The 10,942-nt window shown below is 59.3% G+C and overlaps 1 protein-coding gene across 1 annotated transcript; it reads right to left on the bottom strand.

Moving 5' to 3' along the window:
• Positions 1-897: 897 nt before the first annotated feature.
• NOP53 (NOP53 ribosome biogenesis factor) lies at positions 898-10,090 on the bottom strand (the record flags this gene model as incomplete). The annotated part of the gene is made up of 12 exons (XM_079907024.1): positions 9,852-10,090; positions 9,331-9,395; positions 7,401-7,509; positions 6,577-6,776; positions 6,156-6,226; positions 4,902-4,997; positions 3,497-3,601; positions 3,220-3,423; positions 2,205-2,380; positions 1,903-1,969; positions 1,065-1,141; positions 898-958 (listed from the first exon to the last, which is right to left on the bottom strand). The coding sequence occupies exons 1-12, from the start codon at positions 10,073-10,075 to the stop codon at positions 898-900; spliced, it is 1,455 nt and encodes a 484-aa protein (XP_079763150.1). The 5' UTR covers positions 10,076-10,090.
• Positions 10,091-10,942: the final 852 nt, after the last annotated feature.

Raw genomic sequence — 10,942 nt, 5'->3', positions numbered from 1 at the left:
TTGCTCACCTTTAAAAAGGGGATAGGGACGGGGGGCTTCCCTGGTGGCCCAGTGGTTAAGACTCTGCGCTTCCACTGCAGGGGGCGCAGGTTCAATCCCCGGTCAGGTAACAGATGCCACATGGTGCGGCATAAGAAAAAGGGGGCGGGGCGGGGATGGGTAACTCCAGCCCTCCTAAACTGGCTGTCAGGGCTTGAATAGAAAGGATAGGCGGGCAGCGAACGTCAGCTACTACTCTAAACAATGTGACATGCCTGTAGTCAAGGTGCCTGCGGTCAAGGTCCGCCTCCCCCCTCACTGCAGTGCAATGGGCCACCTCCCCCCACCAGAAACCCAAGTGCAGCCCTCCCCTCTCCCACACCCAACAGCAGCTGGCCCGTCCCCTCCGCCTACTTCTGTAAGACGCTGCTCGCTCCCGGGACGGCTGCCCCTGCCTCTGCCGGACAAGCCCTCTGCCACGCCCTGGCTTCCCACCAGCCTTTGGTGGAGACGAAGGTCCTGGTACCCACATCCCTGTGTGCTAGAGGGGAACAGGCAGAGCTGCCCTCAGGAGGGAGACAAGTCACACGCGAGGCCTGAGGTGTTGGTCAGAAGGTGCTTTATTGAAGGGCGGGGGCTCCAACATCTCGTGGCAGCTACAACCTGGGGACAGAGGGGAGGCTGAGGGTGGATGGGGGGGCCACATCCTCCTCCACGTGACACCCCTTCTTCCGGTTTGGGCCCTTCCGTTTCCCCTCGGGGACCCTCCCTGGTCTGACTCTGGGGTCAGGTGGCTCTGGCAGGCTGACCCTGTCCCAGGCCTGGCCGAGGGAGCATCGCTCCATCACTGGCTACAGCAGCCGGGTCTGGGAGGGGCCCGGGGCCGCTGGAGGCCACTGGGGAGCAGGGGAGCGCCACTCACTGGATCTCGCGGAACGCCCGCTTCTCCACCAGCTTCACTTTGTACTTGCGCTTGAACCTGGGGGAGGGAGAGGAGAGCAGTCGGCGACCTAAGCCCATCTGGCACCCATCCGGCGGGGGAAGGTTCCCGATGCCCGCCCCCCATGGCAGGCCCCGGCTCTCACTTGGCTCGCTCCCGAGGCTCGATCATGTTTCTTCTCTGGAAGCTCTTGAACCGGTCACGGAGGATGTTGCCCTCAGGCTGCGAGACACGGACAGGGAGGCCTCAGCTGGTGCTAGGCAGAAACCCCAGGGCCCTGACTGCTCCACAGGGTCCAGTGGAGGGGGGAGTCCGCCCCGCAGTCCCCCCATTAGTCAAGGCCCCGAGTCTGGCCTCACGTACACCAGGGGCTCAGCCTGGCCCTGACTCATGGGGTGATAGGTACTGACCCATGGGCCGGCCCTGAGCTGGGCTTGGAGGAAGCAACATGAAGGAGGCTGGAGAAGGGGGAATGGGTGTGGCCGGCAGGGGAGCGCAGGGGCAGAGGTGGGGTCAGAAGAAGGGTGCACAGTTGGCCCACTACAAGTACAGCTGGCTGGAGCCCCAAGGCGCGTCAGACCACACAGGGTCTGTGGCTGTGTGAGCTGGGCTTCCTCCCGGGGGCACTGGGGAGCCACAGCAGGCTCCGAGTGGGGGAGGAACAGGGTCTATTCTGAGCTTTAGAAAGACCCCTCTGGGACTGCAGACGCTGAGAGTGGGGCCCGCAGATCAGGGGCTACAATGGGACCTGGCCAGGAGGAACGGTCTTCTGAGGGCCCCAGGCTGCAACTATCCATCACTCGGCCCCTCACCCGCGGGGACCCCGTGCCCTCAGCCCCCAGGCATCAGCCCAACCAGCCCAGCCTGGGGGCAGCCATGATGTCGCCCATAGTCCCCGGGGGACACGGGGAGCAAGGATGGGTATCATCACCAGGCACGGGTGTCTCCCCTGCAGCCCCCCAGCCCCCCAGCCAGACAAATACCTTCAGGGTCCTGAGTGAGTCAGACAGCTCCGAGCTGAGCTGCACGTCAATGTCGGGGTCCTGATACCTGGGGAATACGGGGCGTCCGGTGGGGGGGGGGGTGAGGTGAGCCTGGCCCAGGACACAGGGCCAAAGACCCCTCTTGGGAACAAGAGGCCGGGCAGTGGGGTTGAGAACACGGAACTCTGGGGGAAAGAGATGGTCTCCCAGGAGAGGCCCAGGCTGAGCAAAGATAGGAAGGCGCCAGATAGGGGATTTGGACTCCTCCCAGACTCCCAGGGAGCCCCCAGCCCAGGCCTCACTTGAGCCGCCCCAGCCGGCGGGGTCTGTCCGCCTCTGCCAGCCGCCGTGCCTGCCGCCGCTCCCGCTGTCGAGCCAGCTCCGCCAGCCACTGCGCTACCTGCGCCTTGATCCCGCGCAGCCTGAAGACCTGCTGGTGCCGAAGCCGGGCGGCCCGCACCGCAGCCTGCTGCACCCTCTGCAGGGACGGGCAAGGTCAGGGGCCAGGTCGAGCACCACCTCGCCCCGGGGGGCCTTTCCTCCACCTGCTCCCAGGTCACAGCAGCTGTTTCTCCACAGCGCTTGCTTTCCTTTCTTAAAAATTTTATTTGTTTGTTTTTGGCTGCACTGGGTCTTCACTGCCGTGCCTGGGCTTTCTCTAGTTGCCGCAAGCGGGGGCTACTCTTCACTGCAGTGTGTGGGCTTCTCGTTGTGATGGCTTCTCTTGTTGCAGAGTACGGGCTCAAGGCACGCGGGCTTCATTAGTTGTGGCACGCGGGCTCAGTAGTTGTGGCTCACGGGCTCTAGAGCACAGGCTCAGTAGTTGTGGTGCACGGGCTTAGCTGCATTAGTTGTGGCACGCGGGCTCAGTAGTTGTGGCTCACGGGCTCTAGAGCACAGGCTCGGTAGTTGTGGTGCACGGGCTTAGCTGCTCTGTGGTATGTGGGATCTTCCCGGACCAGGGCTCGAACCCGTGTCCCCTGCGCTGGCAGGCGGATTCTTAACCACTGCGCCATCAGGGAAGCCCAGTGCTTGTTTCGTGAACTGACCTTCCTTATCCGTTTCTCTCTGTCTGTGGTTCATAAAGCCTCCCCAGCCCCCACCCCCGAACATCATCACCAGGGCAGCAGGGCCTGACCTGGCGTGTTCCCCACTGCATCCTCTGAGCCCAGAGAGGCATCTGGAAGATGCCAGGAACTAGGTCTCAGCTGACAAAGGAGCTTCAAGGATCCCAAACAGCCCAAAAAAAGCAGGCTGCAGGCAGGAGAAACCAGGCTGTGGGACTGGGCAGAGCAGACTGGAGCCCAGGGTGCTCACCAGCATCCGGGCAGCCTTCTCCCGCCGCCGCTGCTGCTCCGTCTTCTTCTCCACGGAGGCCGGGCGGACGGCTGTGGGCGAGGCCTCTGCTCCCGTGGCCTGGTCTCCTCCAACCTCGGGACCCTCGTCCTGGCCCTCGCCGGGCTCCCCTTCCCCATCCGACTCCTCCAGCAGCCCCTGGCACATCTCCTGGAAGGCAGACTCCTGGGGAGAGGGGGCAGGTCAGGCGCAAGGCAGGGAGCGGGCGGGAAGGGTGGGCGAATGGGCCTGGGCTCACCTGGGTGCCGGCCTGCTCCGAGGCCGGCGGGGCCAGCTGCCGCTCCAGCTTCTCTGCTGCCTTCTGCCGCAGCAGCTCCACCTCATGAGCCGCCCGGAGCAGGGTCTGGGAGGGGGCGGGGATGCAGGTGAGGACCCAGGCCCTGGAGGCCTCTCCTGGGAGTTACAGACCCGGCCCTCTTACCTCCCACCTGCACCTCCACCCCAGGGCTCAGCCCACTCCCCTCGATGGCCCAGGCGCCCCCTCCTCTCCCTGGCCTCCCTGCACCGGCCAAAGGGGGCTTCTCATCCCTAATCTCACATCTGCTCTGCCTGTCCTCTTAAAGGACAGTCTGGTCTCTACACGCCGCAGGGTTCCACTTCTAGGCAGTGCCCTGAACAGGCACGCGCACAGACAGGAAGAAGTGGTGGCTGCCCGAGACCAGGGGAAATGCGGAACTGGGGGGTGACGGCTGATGGACATTCGCTTTCTTTCTGGGGTGATGAAAATGTTCTAAATTTGACTGTAGTGATGGCCACACAACTCTGCATATACTAAACACCACTGAATTGAGTCCTGTAGGTGGGTGAATCACATGCATGGAAATTATATCCTGATAAAGCGATTATATTAAAAAAGAGAGAAAAAGAAAGCGACAACATCTCCCCGTGAGCGACAGCCTCTGCGAGCAGCCTCCTCTGCCTGTGGCCGACCTCATCCTCTCAATGTTTCGCGCGGCGCTGTTTGTCCCGTAGTTGCTGTTCCCTGGGAGAGGGACACGGCCCCCTGCCCCTGGTCAGCTAAGAGTCTGTCTCACAGGGAACAATGCTGAACAGCATTCACAGGAGCACCTGCATCTACTCAGTGACCTCGATTTCTCTCCAGGAACCCGAGCTCCCCGAGGGCGGGGGTTTGTCCCCTCTGTTCGTGACATCTGTACCCGACAGATTTCTGTGAGATAAACACCGACTCTTGCCACCAGCTTTTCCTGTTGCTAAACTACCTTCACCCTTGCACAAAGCTTACTAGGTCACACGTTTTGTTGCCAACAGTTGAAAGTCTTTTTTTTTAGTTGAAAGCCTTTTGCATTTACGTCCCACAGAGTTCCTGAGACGTGCCACAGTCTCACGCATCTCTGGGCCTTTGCACGTGCTGTTCCCTCCGACTGGAACACCCCCATTCCTTCCTCTCTTACCGTAACAAACTGCCCCCAGTCTCAGCTCTGATGCCCCATTCTCCAGCAAGCCCTCCCTGACTCCCAAGGCTGGGTCTGATGCCCCCCCGTGCCCTTCCATCCCAGCCCTGCCCACTCTGGGTCATCACTGTGCACGAACAGTTCTGTCTCCCCGACTGGACCACAAGCCCTGGGAGGGCATGCTGACCAAATGGCCAAGCAGCGAGTGAGAGGCCCGGCGGGGCGGCGTACCTGGTGGTCCTCAAAGGTCGGGTTGTAGGAAGCTCCCGCGGGCATCACCTCCACGGCAGGCGCCTTGGAGGGCTTGGTGTGGAGACGCTGCGGCCGCTGGAGGAGGACAAGACCAAGGCAGGCTAAGGCCTGGGAGCGCCATGACTCAAGCTCCCACAAGTGCTGGGACCCGGGCCCGGGAGGCGGCAGAGGCCTCAGCACGGCGCACGGCCTTCAAGCTGGGAGGTGCCTGCGGCAGCTGGAACAATGGACAGCTGGTACCGCAGGCGCGGCAACCCCAGGACGAGCACGCAGGGACTCCGCTTGTCTTTCCTGAGTAGGGTTCCTGTCGCCAGAGCGGTGGGGAGGGGTGACACTTGCAAAACCGTATGGTACGGTCATCAGGCCATAGCTGAGATCGGCAGCTGCGCCTGGCAGAGGGCATGAGGTTCTGTGTCTGTCAGTGCAGGACACCGCAGACAAGGGCTGACAGACACTTAAGAGTGTAGCCCTGCGCCCCCGGGAGCTTGGGAGAAACGCAGGGCCACGGGCTCACCTGAAACCAGCTAACCAGAACCTGCACTTTAACAAACCCCCAGGGGACCCGAGTGCACGCTCAGCTCTGAGCAGCATCTCCCCGTCTGGACTTGCCACGTCCCTGCACGGCTGGCCTCCACCCCAGCAAAGGCTCCCCGTCTACAGCAGAAGCCTGGGGGTCGCCCCTGACGCCCCCTGCCCCTCCCCACAGCCAACTGCCCGCCAGGCTGGGTGCTTCTGCCCGAGGACTTGCCTTGGGTCACCCCCTTCACCCCCGCGCTGGGGTGCCCGGCCCCACCTGTCCCACCTCCTCGGAGCATCCCACAATCCCACCGCTCCCGTGTGCAAAAGCACTTAGGATAAAAGCCCACAGCCCCAAGTGGGCTCCCGCAGCCTTCTCCCACCCCCGACCAGCGGGTCTCCGCACCCTACAGCCGCGCCCTCACTGGAGGCTCCGCCCCCCATCTCTGCAGGCTCGCTCACGACACCAGGTCTCCTGCCCCTTAGTACCATCTTACTTTCCAGTGAAGGCTCCCCTCATCTCCCTGAAGCACGTCCCACCGACCTGCCACCACTCTGCTCTGTGCCCTGGAGGCGGCACTGCCTGCCTGGCTCCAGCAAGTGGGCTCCCGGTCACAGGACGGTCGGGCTCTGACGCTGAGGCTCTACGGCCTGAACGCTCCCCAGCCCCGCGCTCTGACCCCTATCCCCCAGGACGCCCTTCTGACGAATTCTCACCTTCATACCTTTCTTCTTGGTCTGCTCCAGGAAAAAAGGGTCCTGGCGCTCCAAGGGCCGGTCCAGAGGGTCTGCGGAGGCAGCGAGGGGCAGCTGCTGGGGGAACATCGGGGCCCCGAGGGGCTCCCTCCCAGCCCTCCTCCCTTAAGACGGCACCGAAGCACTGACTGCAAGATGGCCCGGGAAGGACTGACTCTCAGACCCCACAGGGCTTCGAACGCCAGGCAAAAGAGCATGTGGACAGGGTCCAGAAAGCAGAGGAGACCCCAGGCGCAGGGGCAGGAGCCGGCCCGCTTGCAAAAGGGGAGCGCGAGCAGGAAAACGGTGCCACTTCAAGACTCCTGACTCTGCCGAAGACCCTCAAAGCAACCCCCGCAGGGCGCCCCCCTTAGACACGGCGCGCCGCAGCTGCGACACTCACTGTCTTTGACCCAAAGGTCGTAGAAGGGCCGCTCAACCGTGTCCTGTGGCCCCGGCTTGGCTTTGGCCACAGGAGGGTGGAGGAGCCGGGCCTGAGCCCTGCGCACCTCCCGGGGCAACTCGCCCTGCTCTGCCAGCCTCTCCCATAGCTGCTCCTTCCGCTTGAGCTTCCTGGCGTTGGGGACCTGGTGGGCGCGGATGCTGGGCCGGGGAGAAGCGGCACAGGCGCAGCGGGTGAGGCGAGCTTCCCCTGCCCCCGCCAGGCATCCCAGCACCTCCTCCCTCCACAGGGGGCCTCCTCACTCGATCCAGCAGCTTCAGAGACCACCTCCCCATGTCTGCCCCCAGCCCAGGTCTCTCTCCTGAGCCCCAGACCTAACAACACAACAGCCCCTGGGGCCCTTGCCCTGGATGTCTCCCAGGGACCTCACACACCATTTCACAACCAACCTCAGCATCGCTCCACTGTCCGCCCCATCAGCCATCCACGCCCCACCCCCACTTCAGGGGTCAGTCACTAAGCCCTGCCTGACCCATCCCCTGGCCGTGGCTGCCCACCCAGCCCTCCCTTCCATCCCCAGAGCCCTCGGCCACGTCCAGGCCCATCCTCGCCTGCCCCGCCACAGCACCCTGGCCCCAGCCTCACTGCCTCCAATCCGCTCTCCAAAGCGCAAATCCGACCCCATCCTCCCCTCCAGTGCCCTTCACCTATCACCCTCCCTCCCCAGAATTCCTTTAGGGTCAGGAAGTGAATAGGGCCTGCACAGAAGGGTGTGAGGCCAGAACCAAAGGGGAAGGAGGGTCTGGGGCTGGTGGGACACTCACTCTTTGGGTGCAGGGACCTTGGACGTGTTCTCTAGGATGAGGTCGATCCGAAGGGGTTTCTTGAGAAGCAGCGACCTCTTCTGACCTTTGGTCCTCTTCTTGTTCGGCTCTGGGGGTGGAAGAAAGGAAAGAATTAAGGCCTCAGGCCTCCTCACTACCCAAGACCAACTTCCCACTCCCCTCATTCCGGCTCCTCTGGAGACCTGCATCCCAGTACAGACGTGGAGGGCCCAGGCTGACCCCAGGCTCCCACCTGAGGAAAGAGGCCCCCGCAAGGGCAGGGCCCAGGGTGCCCAAGCTGTGACTCCCCACACCACACCCATTTCCTGGGCCAGCTGGAGGCAGCCCTGTGCTGGGGACACAGAGGAGTCAGACCCACAGCCCTGCAGACAAGGGGCTTCCAGCGACAACAGGGAAGAGGCCACAGAACCACTAACGCTAACTAGGAAGAAAGCAGGTGGTCAGGCGACATGAGGCCCAGGGAGCTGGACTCAGGACCCAAGACAGCCGATTCTCAGCGCAACAGAATTTTCTGCTTTTACTTCTAAAGCCTAACAGTAAAAAGGACTCTAGAACAACACATACTAGGATGGAATCCGCATCCTTCCATTTGCTAAAGGACCTCATGAAAGTGACTTTCCTCCCCTGTGCTGCCAAAACGAGGTTTAATGCCTGCCTCACAGGATCAGGCGGAGATGTACTGGGTTGACCAAAAACGTCGTTCGGGGTTTGCCGTAACATCTTACGGAAAAACCCAAACAAACTTTTTGGCCAACCCAATAATTGCAGCTGACCACTGAACAACATGGGTTTGAACTGCGAGAGTCCACTTATACCAAGGTTTGTTTCAACAGCAAATACTACAGGAACACACGATCTGCAGTTAGTTGAATCCACAGATGTGGAACCAAGGTACAGAGGGCCGACTACAAATTACACGTAGATTTTCGACCCCATGGAACGTCAGCACCCCTGACCCCTGCATCGTTCAAGGGTCCATTGTATTTCGACTCCACAGCACAGTGATCACCCGTGAAAGCGCACAATCGCTGTTATCCTTCTGCTTTTTTTTTTTTTTTTTAAAAATCTAAAGCAGAATCTGTAACTACTTCCTCGCCTGTTCACCAGGGCAGCTCCCTGCCTTTACTCTTCTGTTCACAGAGCAGATCTCCTCACTCCTGTGAAAGTCGACCTCTTTAATACCCCTTCCTTACCTGCTCACTCAAAGACTGCTCTCCCCCAAGAGGTCCTTTCACTTCCCTTAGACCAGACCCCTTGACTGACCTCATACGTGCTCATCAAGGCCATCCTGCTGCTACAGCAGCCTGACGTTTTGCTCATTAAAGCTATCGGCTTTCCCGTTCAAACGGACTCCTCAGCTTTTCTAGACGCTCCTTAAAGCAAGTCGCTTATCCTTCATCTGTTTCTCCAGGTATTGACAGTGAACCTTATTACTCACTGAAGCAAACCCTAACTTGCTTCTCCTCCACTTGTTTTAGAAGGTCCCGACCCTGCATTTTGGCAAATTAAAGCAAGCGGGTCAAGAAGGATCTCTTATTCAAGTTGATCCTTTTGTTCTCATTAAAGGAAAAACAGGTACGATTCCTTACAGCAAGTCCCTGACTTGGTTTTCTGCAAATTAACGGAGACCTCCTGATTTATGATTATCTACTCAACAAGGCAGACCCCGACTGGATTCCCTGGGCATTGAGACCTCTCTGAAACCTCAGAAGAAAAAATGAGTTCTTTAGGTTAGTTCCTAACTTGCTTTCTGTTCATTCCAGGTCCTCTTGTTTATACAGTAAATACCTTTTTTTTGCAGGCGTTTTCCACCCAAGCCACGTCATTAACACAGGTCCTCTTAGAGGCTGAGAGCGCCTCACTAAGGACTAATCATCGCCATACACCCGCCACAAAAACCCTTTCTCACCTTTATTCTTGGAGCCAGTGTCCACGAAGAAGAGTTTTTCATCGGGGGCCTCAGATATCAAGCCACTGGAAGATAGAAATTCAGAATGTCAGCCATACATGTTGGGGAGAGGAGCACGAAGCTAAGAAAGGAACAGGTTTAACCTCTCCGGGCTCAGCTTTCCTGTTATGCTCATTCAAGTACAAGCTTCCCGCCTGGGACCCCTCCAGGCCAGAGCTCCTCCCTCCGGTTTGCAGAATTTACTACGTAAAACGCACTCAACTAGGCTGGGTGCGTGGTACGTACTGATATCAGAAAAGTGTTTGTGGTTTACCTAGATTCTAATTTAACTGGGCGTCTTGTACCCGGTGACCCTATCAAGTCCCACAGGCCGTCACCCGGAGTTCCCAGTCTAACCCCTCGGCTTCCCCAGCGGTGCCAGACAGGGGCTCCCAGGCCCCCGGAAGTCCCCCCAGGCAGCTCGGCCTCGCACCCCGCCACAGAGAACTTGGCCCACCTGTCCGCAGTCCCGCCCCACTCACCCGCTCGTGCGCTCCTGCAGCCGCACGTCCTCCAGGAACTGATCGACCTCCAATCCCAGCGGCTCCTGAGCGAGCCGCCGCCAGCCCCGCTTCTTATTTCTTGGGCCTCGCCGCCGCCGCCTCAGCGCCGGGTCCACCGAAGTGGGCCGCAGCCCCAGGAAGCCGGAATTGGCCTCGCTTTTCGAGCACTGCCCGCCACCACCACCACCCCTTCCCACCGCCATCTTGTTAAAGGAAGAACTTCTTCTCCGGCGCCCGGAAATCCGGTTTGGGGCATGCGCGCGCCGAAATCCCGCCCCTTCCCGTGACCTACTTCCGGCGTCCGCCATCTTGGTAGGGTGGCTGGAGCCGCAAAGGGGCGGGGAGGCTAGTATCTTGGTAAAGGATAAATGGCTCCTCCCTCTTCTGCAGATTCCGGTCCGCCCCAGGTTGTAGGTTTGGGGCTCTAGCCCTAGGCGAAATACCTTTCCTGGCCGCCTAGGAAATCTTTTAAAATCGGAGTATCATTTTTAATTTGTTGAATTTTTAAAAAATCTAGTTTTCTTAAAAAAGAAAAGTTATACCCGTCAGTGGCAGATTCGGCACACAAGACTTTCCAATCTCAGAACGTTTGACCTGTCAATGTTCCAACCCTAGAATCTTGGAAATCAGAGTTTTCGGAATGTCGAGGTTGGGAGCACAGAACATTTACGTGCGAGAAATGTTAGAAACATACATTATTAGAACCCTAGAAGCACAGGCTCAGAATCATTAATCTTGGGTAAGCTACACAGTTGTGCCTCAGTTGCTTCATCCGTAAAATGGGGGCGATAATGGTTCATCTGCCTCATAGGTAATTCTGGAGATTAAACAAAGTAATATATACAAAACCCTTACGATTGTGCCGGGATCTAAATGTTAACTATTGTTATTTCCTCGCCCCCTGAGACTTTATCTTAGAACCATTTAATCTATGCTGTTTACAAATAAGGAAAGGAGCTCAGATGCCCTTGGGCCCTGGCAACCATCCGTAGGGATCCAGAGCCTCATAAGGCCGTTCTCCACTCGAAAAGAAAAAAGGCACAGAGAAGGAAGGTGCCACGCTGTGTTCC

This window comes from Stenella coeruleoalba (assembly GCF_951394435.1).
Source record: "Stenella coeruleoalba genome assembly, chromosome: 20".
In the NCBI taxonomy this organism is placed as follows: Eukaryota; Metazoa; Chordata; class Mammalia; order Artiodactyla; family Delphinidae; genus Stenella; species Stenella coeruleoalba.
This window is presented reverse-complemented; position numbering and strand designations above follow the sequence as displayed.